General features: G+C 38.1%; 1 protein-coding gene across 24 annotated transcripts; it reads left to right on the forward strand.

The window, feature by feature from the left end:
• The first annotated feature begins 4,563 nt into the window (after nt 1-4,563).
• Nucleotides 4,564-25,117, forward strand: Mhc (myosin heavy chain). 24 transcript variants are annotated; one of them, XM_089702089.1, is made up of 26 exons: nt 4,564-4,580; nt 5,318-5,585; nt 6,084-6,227; nt 7,630-7,814; nt 8,119-8,314; nt 8,527-8,590; nt 8,900-8,998; nt 9,745-9,848; nt 10,886-11,027; nt 11,169-11,434; nt 12,409-12,579; nt 13,629-13,808; nt 14,019-14,178; nt 14,620-14,678; nt 15,607-15,694; nt 16,331-16,448; nt 17,181-17,298; nt 17,959-18,095; nt 18,182-18,308; nt 18,738-18,947; nt 19,441-20,327; nt 21,091-21,169; nt 21,786-22,031; nt 22,203-24,038; nt 24,205-24,246; nt 24,725-25,117. In XM_089702089.1, exons 2-25 carry the CDS (start codon nt 5,379-5,381, stop codon nt 24,226-24,228), a joined length of 5,847 nt encoding a protein of 1,948 aa, XP_089558215.1. In that variant the 5' UTR covers nt 4,564-4,580; nt 5,318-5,378; the 3' UTR covers nt 24,229-24,246; nt 24,725-25,117. The 24 variants fall into 24 exon arrangements, with proteins under 24 accessions (XP_089558215.1, XP_089558204.1, XP_089558218.1 ...); XM_089702078.1 differs by lacking the exons at nt 6,084-6,227; nt 9,745-9,848; nt 24,205-24,246 and adding exons at nt 5,875-6,018; nt 9,422-9,525; XM_089702092.1 differs by lacking the exons at nt 6,084-6,227; nt 9,745-9,848; nt 14,620-14,678; nt 17,181-17,298; nt 24,205-24,246 and adding exons at nt 5,875-6,018; nt 9,422-9,525; nt 14,952-15,004; nt 17,530-17,647.
• Nucleotides 25,118-25,175: the final 58 nt, after the last annotated feature.

Raw genomic sequence — 25,175 nt, forward strand, 5'->3', positions numbered from 1 at the left:
ACGTGGCACCTGCGGACAGCGTAAACTGGTTTATTCTGGTTTTGTGCGTGTTTCCACTTTCCACTATCAAGTGACGATTTATTTATTTGTTTTGTTTCGTAATTATTATGGTCAAATATTAATTATGAAACAAATTATTATGGACACGATATTTTATTGTTTCACGGTAGTCGCCTTGTCGTTTGCTCAAGGACGTAAAATTGAATGATATATTTTTTTTATAAAGTCAAAACCATTTTCTTTCAAATAAAAACTTGTTTTTATTGAAAACAAAAGTGTTGCTAGGAATAAGTATAAAATTAAATAGTAATGTTAGGATATCGAAACATTTTTGTATAGGCCAGAACGATATAGTGGAAACGCGCTCTAAGATCTGAGTAATATACACACCACTACATATGCAAAAATTTCTCCAAGCTAATTTACCTGTACCTACATAATAATATACCAAAGAACTGTCCTGTGGTTCTTACGCGACAATCCTCCATCGATTTTTATCTTCAATATCCACTGATTCTCAATACCTACCTTCAGATATTCATGAAGAATGTTGTAAAATATGGAAGATGTAATATCACCATGGAGGAACACAATTTTCATTTCATTTAACATTAGATCTCGTACCTAGATACCCATTGAAAAGATTTGAAGATATATTTAACTGCAATAGCGTTAAAACAATATCAATTTTTTATTTATTAAAATAAATATTCGGTGTCAGTGTGTGTAGTCTCAAATATGATTTGTAATGTTTTTTGGCAGCGAGCCAACTGCCGGCACGGGAGTTCGATTCCACAAAAATATACCTTCCTTCTTAAAAGAAAAAATAGATAATCTATATAGTTTGCGAAAATGAAGTTTGACATTAATAATATAATAATATATTATAATATTTTGAATGTGACATATAATTTGGCCGTGTATACTTTGCTTCGTTGAAATCTAAATTGATTCGAAATAATTAATGTTAAAGTTCGACTTCAGACTGTTAAAGGCTTATCAATATATTTTCTTTTTTGAAAAAAAAAAGACGTGTGGCACTCGGGGACTGCCGCGGTAAAGCTATTACATAGCATGCTTCAAGCCACACCTCCGTGTCCGTCGGAGTGGGGAGCGTGAGGTTTTTTCGTTTCGTTACGGAATTTCTGGATTCGGTCCCCGCGCTCAAGGCCCGTGATAGAAGCTATTGCATAGCTTAAAAAAATTCGGATTTCTTAATTTCAATAGCAGCCGAAAGCTGCGAAAGTATCACTATTGGTTTGGATTCTTTTTTAAATGAAATATCTGACGTGCAAACATATTTGGACTCATGATGATCATTATGAATTATAGCAGGTAAACAAGTTTACTATTTGTTTATGCAAGGGTAGTTTAAGACTGGAAAACATTTCCACAATTCATAAGTTTGTGATGAATTTCACACAACCGATCTTTGAGAACAGATTAGTTAATCTATCCAAATATTACATAACAGAGCATCAAACATCCATTTAAACGGCCAATTACAATAGAATTTAAAGAGTCATGGTGTCTATTACTCTTAGCTAAAGATAAGAACAACACAGATTAAAAATAAATTGTCGCAACAGAAATAAAATGCGGCACAAGAGCGCTTCATGGCGGCTTCGAGCAAAGTTTTTCCTACGACAGTTACCGGCGATCTCGTGTCTATTTCAAGAAATTTATATCTTGTTATTTTCGTTGTATTCTCTACGTTTTCAAGGATTCAAGAGTTGTATGTCACTCCACGTCTAACTAGAGTATACTTTCTGTTACACGTTTGATGATCCGAATTCTCATGCGAAATGCTGGAGAATTTGAAATACATTTTGCTTTAATGCATTGCACAGAAAATGCTCATTCGATGGATCGTATTATTGTGTATGTTAGTAATGAAGATGAATATATTTTGTTGTTTTAAGTTCTGGATTTTGCTGTAATTTGGTAAACAAATATAACTTGGTCGAAAATCGGCTATTTTTCTATTGCTATAAAATCTTATAAATAATAAAGTTTCTGCTTATTCTACTGTATACAATTGAACTAAGCAATTGAACATCACTAATCATTATAAGTTAGAACTCCATATTTAGTCAATATCTAAGCAAGCGAATATAACTTTCCAAAAGCTTACCTAACTCTTACTTTGGACAGCCATAGAATTGTTAGTAAGATTTCGAGTATATAAAAAAGGACAAAATTAAATATAACACTTGTAGGTACTATATTCAATATTCATATTATTTTCTGAATTCATTCACCCTTTGCTTCATCAATATCAAGCGAGAATCGGATACTTTCTACCACAACTTTTTCTCAAAAAGTAGAGATTTCTTTAACATTTCAAATAATTTCAACGTACGAAGTAAATAAATATTTTAACGACAAACTGGATAATAATTTATCCGTCGTTAATATTAAGTTGCAATGAGTCACAGTTATTTCTCTCTGCGCTATTTTGGACGGAGATTACATCTCATAACACATTTCTCATCAAACGAATTATTTTTACAACTCGTTAATGAAGTTTTTACAATTTTGTAATTCGTGAATGTACTGTTTCGGGCAGTTAGAAGATTGTATGATAAAGAACATTAGAAAAAAGCTTTGTGAATGTGAAAAAAAATCGCATATTATGGAAATGAATTAGTAGTTTACAATATCGATACATTATTTTTGACATTAAGTATTATGTTATGTCGTGTAGGTATTTAAATGTTTTAGCAGAGGAAATAATTTCTACTAAATTATTTACCTACTTTAAAAATAATTGAACAATTCATTCATAAACTAAGACTTGTTGAATTTATCTTCTACGACAACGTACGTTTAAAACTTCACATGTAAACTAATAAAGGATATATAAAAATGATCTTAAAATATTCATCTGAAATCTATGAATCTAATCGTCATTTCCCTCATTTATAGCCAATTAATAATGAAACAGCTGATTGCATTTACTTCGTGAGTCACCGTGTTTATTAATTTTACAAACTGTACGAATGTGTAATTACGTGATATGTGACAACGTTCAAGCTAATTGCTGGGGTTTGCTACTAACTAATGAATTTATTAGTTTAAGTGTCACAATCTTATTTAACGTCCAAATGTATTATGGTCTTTTGTATTTCGTGGTCTGCAATTGTAAAGGAATTTGTTTAATTTACTTTCTTCAATGCAGATCAGTGTGTATGTGCATCTGGGGTGTGTGGAATTCGACCTTCATAAATTTTAGATAAGGTGACTTTGATACTTGAATGAAAGCTCATTTAAAATGTATATTTGAAAAATTTACTATTTAAGTACTTACACTTTTTATATAAATGTATATATTGTAATATTTCTTAATTTCATGTTGGTAGTTTTACGAAAGCTTCGAGAAGAGAGAAATGAATCCAGATCTTACCATTAGTAGAAACTATCTAAAGATACATTATAATATTTCAAAAGTTAAATGATAATGATGTGTGTTCGTAGCGTCTCGTAGCAAGCTACAGCAAGCTACAGCAAGCTACGCCAACAGACAGTAGAGCCTTGTCTTGTCTTGCCTACAAAATAGAATTATTATACAAGCGTTTTGGAATTAAGTTTACACTTTTACTTTAATTTTGGTAAATTTTCTTGTTAGACCTTTACTTTGAAAGCCGAATATAATTTAGTTGTAGATATTAATATAGTGGTATTTTTTCGTTTTGAATTATTAATTTGTGGTGGATAGATTAGTAAATAATTGATATATGAAAAAACTACTCTGAAATCTGATTTGTACAGTCCAATATTTCTTTAATGAAATAAGTATAAAAAATTATCAAAGTATGAGACAAATCTCAAAAGGAATCACGAAGGACAAATCCTTATCCTCCTTAAGGCGACAGGTGATAACATTTTCATGCGTGTATTATGTATAAGGACCAGTTCAGTCTGATGAACCTCACTGTATTTTTTATATCTAAAAATCAAAAATGAAATTTCGAAATCTCTAACAAAGTATCGAAGTCTCTACCATAAAATTTCACTCTCGTTTCTGAGTTTCTACGATATGAAAAGTGGAAGTTTGTCATAATGCATGGGGAAGTTAATTTATTATCACATCTAGTACCTGATTCAAAGCTTTTTACTTCAAATATAGAGATTGTCTATTTACTGATTTCCCTCATAAATGTATTAAGATTTATTTCCTTCCTTTATTTATAGCACATAACTTTAGTTTACCTTATATATTACTGAATTCTATATTAAATTATGTATAATCGTTCATATAATATAACGTAATACTTTCTATACACCGAATTAATTATGCCCGTATTTATATTTACAAAACAAAATAAGCGTTGCAACAATTTCATTAACCATTCAAAACTACAGAAACATACAATCAAAAGTGCAATACGCATGCGTGGAGCCGCCCGCCCGCGGCAAGCGCCGGCGCGCGAGTGAAAGCTAAGCTCGCCTGAAGCCGCTCAGCAGCGGCGAGCAGCATCCGCCTAAAATGGGGTGATCGGGCCGCGGTGTACTGGTGTCGTATTGCCGGTATAAAAAGCGACGCGGCGCCCCGCCGCCGGTCAGAACGGCTTCTAAACGTGAGTACGCACGTATGCTCCCGTGCGTCCAGTGTGAGCGATACGCGAGTGATCAGTGATACGGCCCAAGGACGTCCACGGATTGGATTGTGTGTGCGTTTGTTTTTCTTCTATGGTGATGGACTGGTTCAGTGATTGATACAGCGACATCCAACGGTTCATTGAATTCTGATTGATACAATTTTTGATAGATACGAGCCGAAAACATGTGTTGATTTTGTAAAGATAGATAACTTGATTACCCAGTTCGAGTGCTTTGAGCTTAAGTGTTTGAAGTGATATTCCGACATTGCAAGTCTTTAGTTATTAAAGGTATTGCTTTGATCAATTGAAAAGGCATAAAGTAATCATAAAAGGAAATTAAAGTTAAATTTTAACTTAATTTGCAATTTTATTTTAATTTAAATTGGCACATGTTGCAATAAATCAATTTCACTAATAACTGAATATGATGAACGATCAGAATTCTTGAGCCGCCCATCGCCATAGAAGCGCACAACAATCGCGCTCAGTTAAATTCGTTGGCGTCGCTCCAGGCTCGCATTCCTGTGACGTAACATCCGCGAAGGGCCGGCGTAATCCAATAAAAACGCGCGCATAAAACATATTACGCAAAGCGTTCGCTGGCACCGTTCCCAAAGCGGCTACTGCTCGAATTACAGCCACAAATAGACGCACGGGGGCCTCAGTTAGTTCGCGAGTCGATAGTGATACCTAACCCGTGTCGTGTTCCGCAGGAAGGCTCCAGGGCTCTGTTCTCGTGTCTCGACTAGCCCAAAGTCTCGTTAGCCCTCCGAAATGCCGAAGCCAATTGTTCAAGAGGGTGAGGACCCCGATCCGACCCCGTACCTGTTCGTGTCACTCGAACAAAAGCGTATCGACCAAAGCAAGCCCTACGATGGTAAGAAGGCTTGCTGGGTGCCGGACGAGAAGGAGGGCTTCGTACAGGGTGAAATTAAGGCCACCAAGGGCGACCTGGTGACCGTCAACCTCCCTGGAGGCGAGGTAATTACCGGCGAACTTCCTTCGAGCGAGCGGATTGATGATAAGAATGATAAGGATGTTTAGGTTAAGTTGAAGCTAGAACTTAATACTTAAGTGAAAGGAAGAACAAAAAGATGAATAAAGGATTAAGTAGAATTACCTGGCAAAGCTAGTTAGGCCTATAAGTCAAGTTAGGTTAACAAAATATTATAACATGTCAAAGAATTAGCTGCTACATGCTGCTACTTATGATTAATTTGCAATTATAATAGTTACTTCTAACTTTCTAATGCATATATCAAATGAGCAGGAGAAGACACTAAAAAAGGAACTCCTCTCGCAAGTAAACCCGCCGAAATTCGAGAAAGTCGAAGACATGGCTGATCTGACCTACTTGAACGAGGCTGCCGTGCTTCACAACCTCCGACAACGATATTATGCGAAACTTATTTATGTAAGTAGGCGCGATAAGCGCCTTTACCACTATTATAATACTGATGATTACACTTTATCCCGCAGACAAAGGACTTCAAGAAGGACCTTGTATCTCAAGTCAACCCGCCTAAATACGAAAAATGTGAGGATATGTCCAACTTGACATACCTCAACGACGCTTCGGTTTTGTATAACTTGAAGCAGAGATATTACCATAAGCTTATTTACGTAAGTCGGTCAGCGAGGAGTTGCAGCGTGGCAGTGTGCATGCCTCTCCATCCCTCCCGTGTCAGACTTTGGATAGCTCCCAAGTGGAAATTAGCAGCCTAATGGATGAGCGCAATTAATTATGGATCGATCTTTCAGTTCCTGTTTATAAATATACGGACAGCTCTGTTACGGTCTATTTTAGATCTGTTTTATGTTGCTCTATTTTCGGCGCAGCATGCCGCTTCATTCACAATGAGTGATTTTGCATTATGAAATCTTAAATATTTTACATGCAAAAATAATTGCATAAATAGATATGATATACAGGAATCATGATAAATTCTAAAAAGGAATTTATTAAAATCTAATAAAATTAAAATTCATATTAATTTAAATTGAATAGATATTACAATGCAACAATTTAGATATTGGAATGATACCTAATTAAAAGCTACCTAGTTTAACTTACTAAAAATAGTAAATAGAAAGTTATCTCGTATCTTACAAGAAATATTCTTGTTGCAAGTTAAAACTTGATTGATAGCCATCAACTCTACTTGATTACTTATTATGATAACAATTAAATGACAATTACAACGAATAATAATATAAATATTCGACTTTATATGTTATGATAAATGGAAGATAGGTTATAAATCCAAGTCTACACGTTCCCTCCTCCCAGTTTCTCTACAGAGCCGCACTTGAAACCTCCTACTCAGGCCAAGTCGGTGAAGCAGCGTCTGGATCGCGTCACTAATGTTTTGTTTAGACGAGTAGTCAATGTTGTGCCTAACTTCTAGATCTATGGTCGACGGAGCAAAAGGCATCGTAAAATGCCCTCGCTCGTCTCTTTTACTACGTTTTTGAGTTTTACGTTTATAGAATTTCCCATGGATTTGTTCATCATCATCATTTTTTCACTCATTTAAGAGATCAACAAACTTTGATTCTTGTGGGAAATTTTACGAACCAGGATTTTATTGCAGAGTTAAAGTATCAATACAGTACTCCTCTGCAGTTGTGTTTCTATGTTTGATTGGTTTTCAGAATTCATATTATGGTTTTCTTTAATAATCTTATGGAGAACTGCTGACGATTCTCTTGTCAGATTATTTACCATAAAAATGTATGTAATAATGTTCTTGGTGTGGGAAAAAATACTGTATAAATTACGTATATTTTAGTTGTGTCTTATTCCTGCAAGGCAAACAGTCCGTCACGAGAACATTGTTATATATTTTGTTGTGTGTTTCATTATGATATTATATTTAAACACATATTTTAGTGTAGGGATCCTAGTTTGCAAATACATTGTAAATTAGGATACACCTACAGTGAAAAAACACGCGCTAGAAGAAATTCTGGCGAGTGTTCTGTGATCATACTCAATCCTGACACATAATGAATCCCCATACAGACTTACTCGGGTCTCTTCTGTGTGGCTATCAACCCCTACAAGAGGTTCCCCGTATACACGACCCGATGCGCCAGGCTTTACCGTGGCAAGCGTCGCTCGGAAGTGCCGCCCCACATTTTCGCCATTTCCGACGGCGCCTATGTCAACATGTTAACCAACCACGAGAATCAATCTATGTTGATTACGTACGTATCATTTTATATATTCGTGAACTTATTAGTGCAAAAAATTACGATATTTTGTAATGTTCTAAGTTATACGTAAAGTTTTGTAAAACAACAGGAAAAAACTTCCTATCAACTTACATTTTCGATATCAACCTTCATAAAAAAAGTATTTGATGATTGCTATAAATTCGATATAACTATGTTCTTTAAAATTAAGTTTCATCAAATCACGATGAACTCAAGAAAAAAGTGTAAACCTCCGTACAAAAAATCTTTGTAAGTTACTCACTAAGTTCTAACGAAAAATCTAACTAACCAACAGCGGTGAGTCTGGTGCTGGTAAGACTGAGAACACGAAGAAGGTAATTGCGTACTTCGCCACCGTCGGTGCCTCCCAGAAGAAGGACCCCAGCCAGGAGAAGAAGGGATCCCTGGAAGACCAGGTCGTACAAACTAACCCGGTACTTGAAGCCTTCGGTAACGCCAAGACCGTCCGTAACGACAACTCTTCCCGTTTCGTAAGTATTTTCAACTTATATTTACCTTTTATTACAATGTTTTTGAAGAATAAGTTAGTAAGTACATAGACAGTTTTAGTTTTTACTTTTATTTATTATTCAGAAATTACCATGCAATAATTAATGAAAGCAAACTAAACAAATACAAATCTACGTTTACCTCTAAATTATCTTATAAATTTTACTTAAATAATGTGTTCTGTGTTCCCCAGGGTAAATTCATCCGTATTCACTTCGGCCCCTCTGGAAAACTGGCTGGTGCTGACATTGAAACTTGTAAGTTAAAGTTTTAATATCAAGTAGTTAGTTTATTCTTTATTTATTGTTAAAAAACATTTTTTTCTAAAAAAATTTTAGATTTTCTTTAAATTTAGTCGCATTGCTAAAGAATTATTTTATTTTTTTTAAATTCACTTAAGAACTTATATTTAATATAAGTTTAGTAAGGGGATTTAGTTAAAATCAAATTAAAATTATTTTTAATTTACAAAAATTTTAAAGAAAATATGATGCTAATCGATTGAGTGTAAAGTTACTTAGACTAGAACTTCTGAAGATGTTCCTAATGTTCCATGTTTCCTGCAGATCTGCTGGAGAAGGCCCGTGTCATCTCCCAACAGGCTCTTGAGCGTTCCTACCACATCTTCTACCAGATGATGTCTGGCTCCGTCCCCGGACTTAAGGGTAAGTATCGGAGAACTGGCAATGGATGAGAAGTCGTCCTTAAAGTTCTACAGATTTGTTTCTAAACTTTAGTTTCAGAAAAAGTTAAATGAAAATAAACTCGCTTGAGTTGAAGAAACTGTTAAAGCTTCGGTTGATATTTAAGTAAAGTTCCTTTCGCATCACAGGTTAATCTACTATTGTTGCTGATATAACAAGTAAAAGTTTATTACATTTATAGTTATGAATTTAAGATCCTTGTGCACATAATGCAGATTAGGTCATCGAATGTATGTAGTAGCTGATCACACTGAACAATTCATTATTTGTATATACTTACCTATGTAGTATGTAGTATTATATTATTGTTTATGTATTGTGTTCACCATGTTCCTGATTATAAACCAGAAATTAATATGTATTCAATTGGGTTTCAAAATTTAGCTATGTGTTTGCTGTCAAACGACGTATATGATTATCACATCATATCACAAGGAAAAACTACAATCCCCAACGTTGATGATGGCGAGGAATGTACCTTGACCGACGTAAGTTTGGCCTTCCGGGAGCCGAAGGCTTGTAGATCCCAAGTTGATTGTCCTGTGACCGGCCGCCGCATACAACCGGCGCCGGTCGGCCATCTCGCCACTGAACGTAACGAGATGACCTATCGTATTCCTAGTTTAGACCCGATATCAGAGCATGCTAGTTTCCCTGTATACCAACACCGAATACCAAATATGACTGTCATTGGTGTTGTTTTATAGCTAAGTGCCTTTTGTCCAACGACATCAACGACTACAACATCGTGGCCCAGGGCAAGACTGTCATCCCTGGCGTCGACGACGGCGAGGAAATGAGGCTCACAGACGTATGTCCACACTGAGACTGCTGGCTCGTCTCTATGCGCTCTTCTATTTTCTGATTCTGCCTGCTTTGCTTGTGACTCGTAAAGTCGCCCCATGTCTGTCAGATATATATATTAATATTGCATGAAAAATAAATTGCTTTTCAATATGAATATTTTACTGATTTAAATAAGCATGTTTTGCGCATTATAATCTGACAGGCACGTCACATCCCAGCAACATTCCTAGTGAGCGTTTTGCACAGGTTTTTTTATCACGAAACAACCTTATCACCTCTGCACCGGCACAACCTCCCTCTATATAATAAAAACACCACACGACACAGACGATAGGAATATTAGGGCAATGGCGATAGGGAGCTCCGAGGGTAACCTAATTCTCATAAACTTATGATTTGTTACTTCTCGACAGAGATGTGTATGTTGTCCAACGACATATACGATTACTTCATCGTCGCACAGGGTAAGATTACCATCCCCAACGTCGATGACGGTGAAGAATGTACATTAACAGATGTAAGTGGTATAAATCAAAATATGAATGATCCCGTAATTGACCACCAGATATGCCCTGATAGATATGTATATGCCCCCTAGATGAGAGTTTTACCAATATCCACAAGATCGGATTCAAAAGATATATAAAAACCCTGTGTACTCTTAGATTAGTCGTCATAGACGTTACCTATTTAGTTTTATATTGCCCAATGTCCTGTGCCGAAAGCGCAACGTCTTCCATGCCATGCCGTTTAATGCCCGTTCTTCTCACTCACACCATTGTTTTTATGTGTTTTATATAATTACTAAACATAACCCTATATTTTGTTTTATCTTACGAAACTTTAGATTAGTCCCCGTTATGTTGTACCTAACTTGTTTGTAATATTATTATAAATTTGTGTTAAATTTTATATTGTTATTATTATTATGCCCCATCCAAAAAATTATGAAATCCTGTAAATAATGTCAATAGTTCAAAAAGTCTAGATATGCATTCTAATATTAGGAATAAGATATCTAATCATTTGATACAACTGTAGCAAGCCTTCGACATCCTTGGTTTCACCCAAGAAGAGAAGGACAACGTATACAAGATCACCGCCGCTGTCATGCACATGGGTGGCATGAAGTTCAAGCAGAGGGGTCGTGAGGAACAGGCTGAGGCCGACGGTACTGAGGCAAGTATCTTCATTATATTCAATTATTGTAATATATATCTAAAAAAACTGCCAAAGAAAAGCAAGTAAAATTTCAGTTTGCTAATTTGAAAACGGTATATTCACTAAAAAACATTGTCGTAATGTGAATCTCTCTTACAGGAAGGTGAACGTGTTGCCAAGCTCCTCGGTGTCGACTGCCCCGACCTATACAAGAACTTGTTGAAGCCCCGTATCAAGGTCGGAAACGAGTTCGTGACCCAGGGTCGTAACAAGGACCAGGTCACCAACTCCGTCGGTGCCCTCTGCAAGGGTGTGTTCGACAGGCTCTTCAAGTGGCTCGTCAAGAAGTGTAACGAGACTCTGGACACCAAGCAAAAGAGACAGCACTTCATTGGTGTACTGGATATTGCTGGTTTCGAAATCTTCGACGTAAGTATCAGCGAATCGATAAAGTTAATAGTAAGCGACAAATGGAAGCCCATACAGCTACTTACTTGAATGATATTTCAATTCAAGTGATTTTGAATTATTTAATTATTCTTTAGATAAATATTTTACTTAAGAAATTATTTGTAAGCTTTTCCAATTTAGGTTATAAAGTTATGTGGTATTCAAGATCTTTACAATGACCGAACTATAATTACTATGATATTAATTTAACTTCATGTTTAGTACAATGGGTTCGAACAACTTTGCATTAACTTCACCAATGAGAAACTGCAACAATTCTTCAACCACCACATGTTTGTGTTGGAACAAGAAGAGTACCAGAGGGAAGGCATTCATTGGGAGTTCATTGATTTCGGAATGGACTTACTGGCCTGCATTGACCTTATCGAAAAGGTACACGGGGTGATCGAACCCTATGTCGACGCACTTTGGGTGTTACAAGTGTTTGTTTAACTATCGTCGTACTCGACTACTAATCGTTTTACAGTTTACCTCTAACTAATTCATTGTCGATTCTTACTTGGGTGTCGTATTGTTCATGAAGTACAACGGTTTCGAGCAACTCTGCATTAACTTCACCAATGAGAGGCTCCAGCAGTTCTTTAACCATCACATGTTCGTCCTCGAACAAGAGGAGTACAAGAAAGAGGGAATCACGTGGGCTTTCATCGACTTCGGCATGGACTTGCTGGCTTGTATCGATTTGATCGAGAAGGTAATAGTCCGCCGGCTCTTAGGGCTCGTCGTCGCCTGACCTACAACAGAAGAGGATTCTGTGTGGCACCACGTCTATGGGGATAGACTTAGAGCAGCGTCCAGCACAATAGTTCGCATAGGGACTTAAACACCTCAAATACGGAATGCAATCCGTAAAACCAACTACGGAATGAGATCCGTAGACCATCCGTATTTCCACTTAACACTAACAAATTCTTATACTTATCTCCCTGCAGTTCAATGGTTTTGAACAACTCTGCATTAATTTCACCAACGAGAAACTGCAGCAGTTCTTTAACCACCATATGTTCGTACTGGAACAAGAAGAATACCAGCGCGAAGGCATCGAGTGGACTTTCATTGACTTTGGCATGGATCTCCAACATTGCATTGACCTTATTGAAAAGGTAGATGGCGGTAATGCAACTATGAACGCTTGCAACTCGCCACGGTCCATGAGCAAAGCCTCTAAATTGAATCCTTAACAACAAATCTGGATACAGGCTTTTCTCTACGGACATACAAATGCTATGATGTGTTGTGTGATGTGTTCTCCTTTCTCTATTTACACTCTTCAAAGACAATACAAAAAAATATAACAATTACACCTACATACTTTTACATATTGTAAGCTAACAAGTAACGTAATATTTTTATTTTGACGATAGATGAACGAGTTTAATCAGCTTTGTGTTAACTTTACCAACGAAAAATTGCAACAATATTTTAACCATTTCATGTTCATTCTTGAACAAGAGGAATATGAAAGAGAAGGGATTAAGTGGAATTTTATTGATTTTGGTATGGATCTCCAACCAACGATAGATTTAATAGAGAAGGTATAAGGTGTATATCACTTGCACTAAGCTACGTAGGAGGCTCAAACACGAGTTAATACCAGCCTAAACGTTAAGACTAACGTTAAGACTAAAATTTAAAGCTTAATTCTAGAAATTTAATGAACAATAGTTTATAGATTAGCTATTAAAGAGAAGCTTATTTAATGTTTATAATAAAGAATTCTGTATGGTTTATGTACAAAAGGATTTATGTAATATAATATTTAACTGCTATTTGTAATGAAATAAAAATGAGAAACGCAATACAATTAACACTGAATAAACTTGCTATATAAAAATATAACACACATGAACACTTTTCTATATGCATGATGCTTTATTATAATGCTTAACTTTAGTTTTAAGATTACATTCACACACTTGATTATAACAATATATTTGAGTCTCATGATAAACGTTCTTAAATTTTTAGTAATCTACTACACAACCTCAATCATTATTTTGGTATATATTACGTATACAAATTCATACATTATTAAATTCAAACATAAATAAAATTTCCAAAACTTTTACATTTTACACATTTTATCACTTGCGACGTTTTCATGAGACGCATCTACGACTTCTGCGTGCTAATATCTCCGGTCCGTTTCCAGCCCATGGGTATCCTCTCCATCCTTGAGGAAGAGTCTATGTTCCCCAAAGCCACCGACCAGACCTTCGTTGAGAAGTTGAACAACAACCACTTGGGCAAGTCTGCTCCTTACCTGAAGCCCAAGCCCCCCAAGCCTGGTTGCCAAGCCGCTCACTTCGCTATTGGTCACTACGCCGGTAATGTAAGTATCCGTTTTAAATATATAACTTAAAAAAACAGAATGAAATGAATTGATCAATGGTATGATTTAAAAGGAAGATCTTTTCACTGACGAGCTTAACAATTTTTTAATTCTAAATTTACAATGCTCGATATTATCAAATTCTCGGTTACTCGTCCTCAACACTAGGCGTTACTCGTCCACTAAAACTTTCACTATATTGCCGAACAGGTCGGTTACAACATCACCGGATGGCTTGAGAAGAACAAGGACCCCCTCAACGACACCGTCGTTGACCAGTTCAAGAAGGGATCCAACAAACTGTTGGTTGAGATCTTCGCTGACCACCCTGGCCAGTCTGGTGATGGTGGTGCTGGTGGTGGCGGCAAGGGTATGTTACGAGAGGTGTACCTCTCTAGTTTATTAAGTTTTTTATAGCATATTAAATTGCTCAGTAAATTTCATACATTATACCTAATGTCTTTATTTTTTTTTGAGTCCAAAAACATTATTGATATTATTTAGGTTAAGTTCACATTTATTTAATTATTTGCATTTCTATATATGTATATATTTATATATGTGTGTAATTAGGTTTTTATATATTCAGTTAAAAAACATTTAATTCATAATTCCTGTTTTATAAATATCAATTTGTTATAGATTTTTTTAATAATTCGCGAATTATAGATTCTTATTTACATTTATTATTTTTAAATCATTTCTATGTATCATTCCAACTTCCAACCATATATTTATTCCCAATTTTAAATATTTTAAGTACCTATGTAGTATAATTTCCATTTTCTGACATATAAATTTACAAAACTAGGAGCTGGAGGCAAGCGTGCCAAGGGTTCCGCCTTCCAGACCGTATCATCACTTTACAGGGTAAAAAGGAGCACGTCTACGAATTTAAGCTTCTGTGTCACGTGGCTTTTTTCCTCGTCTATAACTTCAGGGCTGACAACTTCGCATTCAGTAGCACGGTCTACTTCAACATAATATTCTATAGAAGTTGCAAGCCCTGAAGTTCTAACCGTTGTCCGTCCGTAGATGTAGGTTTTCAGCGCAGATCATGTGTTAGGAGTCGTCCGGACTTGTCCCTATCTTAGATATGTGATTGTCTTAGTATTAATGTCTATTTATTAATGTAATTCATAGGCGGTCGCGGTAAGAAGGGCGGTGGTTTCGCTACTGTCTCCTCTGCTTACAGGGTATACAATATTATGATAATAAGTTATTATTCATTTCACCGAGTGTAGAATACTACATGGATGTAGCTACACTCGTCACTATATCTGAACGATATAGCTGTTATATAATGTCATGTCAAAGAGGCTGCAATCGCCTTCTTATTTATTATTTTTACAATATCCTCATGTTTTACAACCCCATTACCATCAACACACGATGTTCTTCGTGGGTTTGAATACTTCAAGAATTTAAATACAAATGAAAATACCGCAAATTCGTTGCTAATCTTTTAACAAATTGTTTGATTGTTTGTGTGTGTATGTCTAACAATAATCTAATTATTTGTTCACATTTCCATCAAAATACTATGTGTCTTCATTTCATCTAAGTGTGGCTTTATATGTTTAGTTAGAGATTACTCTCTATGTAAAAATTAGAGATAAGTTCCATAGTGCGTTAGTAAATTTAAAAATGCATTTTTAAGATGTGTTGTACCTATAAAAAATATTGCAACAGCTAAATTCAGAAACAAAAAAAAACATTTCATAGTCTAAACTCTAAACGTATTTTATGAAAAAATGTGTAAAACCGGAAAAAATACTAATAATTAATTCACCCTTAGGAACAACTTAACAACTTGATGACCACCCTGAAGTCCACCCAACCTCACTTCGTACGTTGTATCATCCCCAACGAGTTGAAACAGGCTGGTGAGTAACTTTATAACTTCAAACATATATAAAACTTAAACCAGTACAGAAACATACATACATTTCAATAATATATTTATATACTCTATTGATCTAGAACATACTTAAAAAACGTATAAATTTCTTGTAGCTGTTTATCAAATATTAGAGCTTCAAATATAGTAACATGCTAGATCCAGTAAAAATAACTTTGCCGAGGTTTTATAATAAATAGCCAGATACCGCGCGACGTGTAGGCGGAGACGGGAATATATTTATCGTGTTACTCAGATGTTATACTTGAAATAACGTTTATTTTATGTGCAGCAAAACACATTTTCGGATGACTAACTCTTTCCTGATTTTTTAAAATATCCAATTATTTGTGAGCAGTCTAATAGAGCTTTGATCTTAAGAAGACCCTGTATATCATGCAGCACGTAATATTTACGAATAGAACTTTCATTTTCATTTTGATTCCAATAAGTTGATACACCGTACAGCGATGAAACTGAAAAGAATAATAATATACAAAACTTAGGTTATTATGATATTGAAAATTCAAATTTTCAATGAAAAGTATGTTCTTTCTTTAATTTTAGTCTCTGCTATAATATCTTTCCTCCGACTTTCGTGACGCAAAGTGTCTTTTGCCAGGTCTCATCGACTCCCACCTTGTGATGCACCAGCTCACCTGTAACGGTGTGCTTGAGGGTATCCGTATTTGCCGTAAAGGTTTCCCCAACAGGATGGTCTACCCTGACTTCAAGCTCCGGTAAGTATCGTCAGCGGGACACATGAAATATTCCCGGAACATCTGCCAAACATACTCCAGACCCATAAAATTAATATTTTATTTCATACCTGAGTACTATTTTGATAAATGGATAATTTTAGTTCGAAGTCTAAACAAAATTCTTTTAGCTCTAGAATATTCAATGTTTATTCTTGTCCGTGCAACAGCCGCCCCCGCTGACGTCATCGACAGCTATGCACTATGAGTAACTATTTTAAAAGTGTGTCACTGACTTGGAATAGGTGTTGAGTTGCTAACTCGCACCTGGAAAGTTTAATAAATATGACAAGGACTTATTTTAACGTATTATTTAATGGACAGTTACATGATTCTTGCACCAGCCATCATGCAGCAAGAGAAAGATCCCAAAGAAGCAGCTAGGAAATGTCTGGAATCTGTGCAACTTGATCCCGAAAGCTATCGTATAGGTCACACCAAGGCAAGGATACGCGGAAGCGTTTAACCTAGTAGTTAGCGTTAGAAACCTAGTAACAATGCAAAGCTCTTACGAAAAGAGTTTCACTTTTACATGGAGTAATATTTCAATTTTACTGGGTTTATATCATACACGAATATTTAATTATGTCGTGTCCAGGTTTTTCAGGTTTCATTCCTTTCAATCCGACGTTGACAAAATACGTCGGAGCGAGTTATTCTTTTACTATTGTTTGACTTTCCCTTACCGTGTGACCTCATTGTTTGATAATGTAGCTACAAGATCCTGGCCCCACAAGCTGCCGCCAAGGAAAGCGATCCTAAGAAAATCGCCCAAGTTATCCTGGAAACAACGGGCTTAGATGTGGAATCTTACCGTCTCGGTCACACCAAGGCATGTTATAGTTGAATTGCATTCGTTGATGGTCCATACACCCGCAATGGATCTGTGGTTTTCAATGCTTGCATTTAGGATAATAATTCATACCGTAGTGCTTGCCTCATTAGACTCCAACTAGACTATGATTCCTAATCCTTAAGAGCCTTCGCTACTTCGGCTCTTAATTAGTTGCCCTTTATCATCTTTTTTGCTATATGATGTGATTTGTGTGCTCCCTTAACGCAGATACAAAATTCTGTGCCCGCACCTGATTAAAGAACCTATGTCACCGGAGAAAGCCACCGAGAAAATTCTCGAACAAACCGGCTTGGATTCGGAGTCTTTCAGGCTCGGAAAGACTAAGGTAGTGATGTAGATCCTTCTGACTATTCTATCCTTTGATGCACGACTTAACTTTCATCTCTACCACTAGCATACAGTATGATATTTCGTATTACTAATGTACGTTTATTGGCTTATTAAAAGCACTTTTGGTGTACTTTTTGCGATGTTTTATTATTTATATTTAATATACTTTGATATTTTATTTCTACAAAATATTTATTACTGTATAATTTTAAATAATTTAACATGTAATATAATTTTTATGTATTTTTCATATTTAACATAACAACTGTCTTAAAACTTAGTTTAACACGTGATGTGGGAATACAGGTATTCTTCCGCGCCGGTGTCCTGGGTCAGATGGAAGAGTTGCGTGACGACAGGTTGTCCAAGATTGTGTCTTGGCTCCAGTCTTACATCCGTGGTTACTTGTCCCGCAAGGAGTACAAGAGGCTGCAAGAACAGAGGTAAAAAACTTATTTACATCACTAACTCTAAAAATAAAATCGTTTTAAAAATATTTGAATCGCTCAATACAATTTATTTTTAACAGAATCGCTCTCCAAGTTGTCCAGCGCAACTTGCGCAAGTACTTGCAGCTCCGCACCTGGCCATGGTGGAAACTGTGGCAGAAGGTCAAGCCCCTTCTCAACGTCACCCGTATCGAGGATGAGATGGCGGTGAGTAAGCTTCCGCGCACCTGACGCGTTATGATTGAGTACTCTGACCCATAAAATATTTCGATGAGAGCGCATGATTCAGTTCCCTACAAATAGAAACGACCGCGCCCACCTGGCGGTTACGTGACACCGCCGTACCTGCCGCGTCCATTTCTGGAACCCGCCCCACTCCAGCGGCAACGCGCTTTTTCCATACACAATGTAACGCATGCGGGGGCGAATCTCGCGCCCGCTGGAATTCTCCAGCGCCACTCAGTAGCGGTACGGTCGGCGGCGCGCGCACCCCCTTTCCATACCTTTCGAACGAACCGAAATATTGCATTCCTATTTTTTATTTATTTTAATGCTGTGATCAATTAAATATTAAATATGGCAGCGAATCATTTGTCGACATGGGACGGTGTGGATAAAAGTGAAGTGATTTTACAGAAACTCGAGGAGAAGGCACAGAAGGCCCAGGAGGCTTTCGAGAAGGAAGAGAAACTCCGCAAGGAAGTTGAGGCCCTCAACGCCAAGCTCCTTGAGGAGAAGCAGGCTCTTCTGGCTAACCTCGAGGGAGAGAAGGGATCCCTTTCCGAAATCCAGGACCGCGCTAACAAACTCCAAGCGCAAAAGGCCGACCTCGAGAACCAACTTAGGGTAAGTAATTGTAGATTTTTACCTTTATTTTTGGAATAAGATTTTTAAATTGGATCATGACAATCAGTCATGATTTTGGTTTCCTTAACGTTGTTATAAGTTAGAGTAATATAATTTTTGTTAAATAAAAGAGTATAAAAATATTTAACGTAGAACCCGAAACATAGAAAGTGACTCATCGTCGATCTATTTTTTTTCTGGAACAAAAATATTTCAAGCCAAATTTGTTAAGCAATGTTAACATTGTAAAGATTCAGCTTATTTACCACATGTTTTGTTTAACTGAGGTTTCTTATATAAACAACCTTGTTTATGTTTGAAATTGCGTGAGAAGTTTAAAATTACTTTGCACATCTGTAACATTCAAAGTTTTATTGCAATGTTAACTATTACTGATGTAATTACAAATTGATTGACAGAAAACAGACGTACCTAGTTAATTTTTTATAGCACATTCGGGAATTTGATTATAACTCAGTGACGTATATTTTAGGACACCCAAGACCGCCTTACCCAAGAAGAGGATGCCCGCAACCAACTCTTCCAAGCTAAGAAGAAGTTGGAGCAGGAAATCTCTGGTCTTAAGAAGGATGTCGAAGACCTCGAACTTTCCGTCCAGAAGTCTGAACAAGACAAGGCCACCAAGGACCACCAAATCCGCAACTTGAACGACGAGATCGCCCACCAGGACGAACTCATCAACAAGTTGAACAAGGAGAAGAAGTTGCAGGGCGAGAGCAACCAAAAGACATCTGAGGAGCTCCAGGCTGCCGAGGACAAGGTCAACCACCTCAACAAGGTCAAGCAAAAGCTCGAGCAGACCCTCGACGAGCTTGAGGACTCCTTGGAGCGCGAGAAGAAACTCCGCGGTGACGTCGAGAAGCAGAGGAGGAAGGTTGAGGGCGACCTCAAGCTTACCCAGGAAGCCGTCGCCGACCTCGAACGCAACAAGAAGGAACTCGAACAGACCATTCAACGCAAGGACAAGGAAATCTCATCTCTCACCGCCAAACTCGAAGACGAACAATCTCTGGTCAGCAAGCTCCAGAAACAGATCAAGGAACTGCAAGCCCGCATCGAAGAATTGGAAGAGGAAGTCGAGTCCGAACGCCAGGCCCGCGCTAAGGCTGAGAAGCAACGTGCCGACCTCGCCCGCGAACTCGAGGAGTTGGGCGAGCGTCTCGAGGAGGCCGGTGGCGCCACCTCCGCTCAGATTGAGCTCAACAAGAAGCGCGAGGCTGAACTTAGCAAGCTCCGCCGCGACTTGGAAGAGGCCAACATCCAACACGAGTCTACCCTCGCCAACCTCCGCAAGAAGCACAACGATGCCGTCGCCGAGATGGGTGAGCAGCTCGACCAGCTCAACAAGCTTAAGGCTAAGTGAGTATATTTCTTGTCACATCACGATATATTTCAAATCGCATAAAAATGTCCTGCCCGTTAAGTCATGTTTACGGCGTGTTGTTTTATTAGCTAAGAAGTCCTGGGTTCGATTCCCATTAATAAGTTTTTCTTTCAAAAGCAAGTCATACAATTAGTTTCAATACGTCTTCAATTAATGGTGTTTTATTACAGAATTCGATAGCTCATACATTTGTGTATTGTAAGTATACGAATGTGTACATAAAATTTAAAAAATTCACAAAATCCATAGTAAAAATAAAAACTTTTAAGAAAAAAAAATTAAGCTATTTGATCGCCTTTTTTCAATAAGACATTGGAAGCAGTTTAAGAAAGATGATTCGATCGATAAAAAATAGAATTAGGTTTATAAACTTCTTCTTAAAATAATCTTAAGCAATTTAAACATCTGAAAATAGCCAAGTATTGAAAAACAAGGTGTGACGTAAGGAAGTCTGGATAATAATAACTTGCAACATTCAGGGCTGAACATGATCGTGCGTCATGCTACAACGAGCTTAACAACACGCGCGCTGCTATTGACACAGTAGCCAGGGAAAAGGTAACATGTCACGAGTAGAGGCATGTCTACCGGGGTGAACCTGCATGGTACTCACAGACACACCACTCGACAAACATGACATTATCTGGCAATATTTACAGCGTCTTAAACCCGATTAGGTCTTCCAAAACTTGCTAGGGAATTTTGGTTTTAAACATTTTGTGTATTCCATGTATCCAGGGCTGAGAAAGAGCGCTCTCAATACTTTAGCGAAGTCAATGACCTTCGTGCCGGTCTCGACCACTTGTCCAACGAAAAGGTATAAAAGATGGAAAACATCGTGTTCGCTTCGGCGATTGCAGCGCTTCAAGCTTTTCACAAATGAGAAAACAGAATTAGCCAACACACTTCTCATATTATACAAATCATTTACCTACTCTACTAAACAATAATTATAATAACTTAGAAATATTCCAACATTAACAATGAAAAGCGCATGACAGCCGCTTCCAAGTGTGTTAATTAAAAATAAAATTAACATAAAGTAAGGAAAAAATGCATGATATTAATAATAATTATAAAAATAACTACATTATTTAACTTTATAAAAAAAACGTTTGTATTACTACTTACTATAGTCCATCTATTAACAATTTGACCATAATTATTTTTATTTTATTTTATTTATTTAAACATTATTTATATTTAAAAATTAAACGTAAGTGAAAAAAATAGTTTAATTGAGTGGTAGTTTTTACATTAAACTCTTATTGATTTAATTTGAAAAGTCATCAACATTTAACATAGCCTTTTTATCCTACTGAAAGAATACGTCTACTGATTTAGTATTGACTACATTCACAGAAAAAATATTTAATTCCATTACCTTAACAATTGGTTAACAATTAGGTATTAATCAATTATTTTATAATTAGGCTGCCCAAGAGAAGATCGTCAAGCAACTCCAGCACCAACTCAACGAAGTCCAGAGCAAGGCTGACGAAGCTAACCGCACTCTTAACGACCTTGATGCTGCCAAGAAGAAGCTGTCCATCGAGAACTCTGACCTGCTCCGCCAATTGGAGGAAGCTGAGTCTCAAGTATCACAGCTGTCCAAGATCAAGGTGTCCCTCACCACCCAGTTGGAGGACACCAAGAGGCTTGCCGACGAAGAAGCAAGGGTAAGCTATACCCTAGTTTTATTATAAAATCTTAAAATGAAAATTAATTATTATTGTTAAAATACTATTGAATTATTTTTATTTTTCAACTATTTACAAAAGGTACATATTTTTTATCATACGTTAATTAATGTAATGATTATATTAATAATATTTTTTTTTTGTTAACAGGAACGCGCTACCCTTCTTGGCAAGTTCCGCAACTTGGAACACGACCTGGACAACATCCGCGAGCAAGTGGAAGAGGAAGCCGAAGGCAAGGCTGATCTCCAGCGCCAACTCTCCAAGGCCAACGCCGAAGCCCAATTGTGGCGCTCCAAGTACGAGTCCGAGGGCGTCGCCCGCTCCGAGGAACTCGAGGAGGCCAAGCGCAAGCTCCAGGCCCGCCTCGCCGAAGCCGAGGAGACCATTGAATCTCTCAACCAGAAGGTTGTTGCTCTCGAAAAGACCAAGCAGCGCCTTGCCACTGAAGTCGAGGACCTTCAACTCGAGGTCGACAGAGCCACCGCCATTGCCAACGCCGCTGAGAAGAAACAGAAGGCGTTCGACAAGATCATTGGCGAATGGAAACTCAAGGTTGACGACCTCGCCGCTGAACTCGACGCCAGCCAGAAGGAATGCCGCAACTACTCAACTGAACTGTTCCGCCTTAAGGGTGCCTACGAGGAAGGTCAAGAACAACTCGAGGCTGTCCGCCGTGAAAACAAGAACCTCGCTGATGAAGTCAAGGACTTGCTCGACCAAATCGGTGAAGGTGGCCGCAACATCCACGAAATCGAGAAGGCCAGGAAGCGTCTCGAAGCCGAGAAGGACGAGCTCCAGGCCGCTCTTGAAGAGGCTGAAGCTGCTCTTGAACAAGAAGAAAACAAGGTCCTGCGTGCTCAACTTGAGCTGTCTCAGGTCAGACAAGAGATCGACAGGAGGATCCAAGAGAAGGAAGAGGAATTCGAAAACACACGCAAGAACCACCAGCGTGCCCTCGACTCCATGCAAGCTTCCCTCGAAGCTGAAGCTAAGGGCAAGGCTGAGGCCCTGCGCATGAAGAAGAAGCTTGAGGCTGACATCAACGAGCTCGAAATCGCTCTTGACCACGCCAACAAGGCTAACGCTGAAGCACAGAAGAACATCAAACGCTACCAGCAACAGATCAAGGATCTCCAGACCGCCCTTGAAGAGGAACAACGCGCCCGTGACGATGCCCGTGAACAACTCGGAATCTCTGAACGCCGCGCCAACGCCCTCCAGAACGAGCTTGAGGAATCTCGTACTCTTCTGGAACAGGCCGACCGTGCCCGCCGCCAAGCCGAACAGGAACTTGGTGACGCTCACGAACAGCTCAACGAACTTTCCGCCCAGAGCGCGTCTCTGTCCGCTGCCAAGAGGAAACTCGAATCCGAGTTGCAGACCCTGCACTCTGACCTCGACGAGCTCCTTAATGAGGCTAAGAACTCTGAGGAGAAGGCGAAGAAGGCCATGGTTGACGCCGCCAGGCTGGCTGACGAACTCCGCGCTGAGCAAGAACACGCCCAGACCCAGGAGAAACTCCGCAAGGCCCTTGAACAACAAATCAAGGAACTGCAAGTCAGGCTCGACGAGGCCGAGGCTAACGCACTCAAGGGAGGCAAGAAGGCCATCCAGAAACTCGAACAGAGGGTACGAGAACTCGAAAACGAGTTGGATGGTGAACAGAGGAGACACGCTGACGCCCAGAAGAACCTCCGCAAGGCCGAGAGGCGCATCAAGGAATTGACGTTCCAGGCTGAGGAAGACCGCAAGAACCACGAGCGTATGCAAGACCTTGTTGACAAGCTGCAACAAAAGATCAAGACATACAAGAGGCAGATCGAGGAAGCCGAAGAAATCGCCGCCCTCAACTTGGCTAAGTTCCGCAAGGCACAGCAGGAGTTGGAGGAGGCTGAGGAGAGGGCAGACCTCGCCGAACAAGCCATCAGCAAATTCCGCGGCAAGGGACGTGCGGGATCCGCTGCGAGAGGAGTCAGTCCGGCGGTGAGTGCTAACACTTTTCTTAATAAACTAGTACAATATGATAGTCAAATAGCGATATAATATTAAAAATTATTAGTTTCCTATATTTCTAAATAGCTAAATCGTCAAGGTACATGCCGTATATAAGCACAAGAGCAGTAACTAAACTCGCTTTATTTTCTCTCAGGCGTCCGTTAAAGGGCGTCCCTAGATCATCACCGCAGTTAATGTAAGTTGTGTGCCCCAAAAGTTAAGGACGGCACCTAGTACCGTGCTCATTCTTACCCCGATTTATGAAACTGTCTGAAAACGATGACAAATGTACCAAATGCACGTACTATAATGATATAATACATATATTATTGTATCTAGAAATCCAATGCATGGAGCCCTTGATATATATTTTTAAAATCCAGGCATGGTACCTGCATGTAGATATAAGATTACACATTATATACGTAAAATGTGGATAAATTGAGAATTAAAAAAATGTAATTTTCATTCTCAAGTTTGTTTGATACCTTTAAAAGAAACCCGTTTAAACTGTTTTGTGAATTTAATTCTTCATTGTTTCTATACAAAATATAAATAAAATATACTGCTCTTTAATACAAAAAGCAGATAAATAGTATGTTAAATATACACAAAAGTATTTTATGAGCATTGTTATGAATAACAATGTGCTAATTTATATTTTTCTGTTGCAGCCCCCACGTTCGCGCCCCGCCCACGACGGTTTCGGCACCTTCCCACCAAGGTTCGATCTGGCGCCCGAAGATTTCTAAACGTTCCAATAAACAAAAAATAAACGGACTGTAAATGTTTACAATAACACCAGTGTATACGCGTGAACGATGTACTGTTAGGACTTGTAAAGAACAAAAATATACACTAGTACCTATCTTAATGTTTTTACGAAGTATTTTGTAATTTGTTGATATTTATTTATTGATTACCGCAAACCGCGGGGAGAGCGAGGGCTGCGCGCGCGCCGCGGTACAGAGACACACCCCCCACCCCCTCACCGGCGCTCGCGCGACCCTCGCCCGCCTCGCCCTTAAGTCATATCCAATAAAGCGATATCGTTGTCAGAAAATTTATATGCTGTTTTACTTATTTACCCCTTTTTCTTCTTAAAATATATACATATAAGTCACT

The sequence above is a fragment of the Colias philodice genome, chromosome 13 (genome assembly GCF_061535455.1).
Source record: "Colias philodice isolate Cphi_HAF_F1 chromosome 13, ilColPhil1 Martin Lab GWU primary, whole genome shotgun sequence".
In the NCBI taxonomy this organism is placed as follows: domain Eukaryota; kingdom Metazoa; phylum Arthropoda; class Insecta; order Lepidoptera; family Pieridae; genus Colias; species Colias philodice.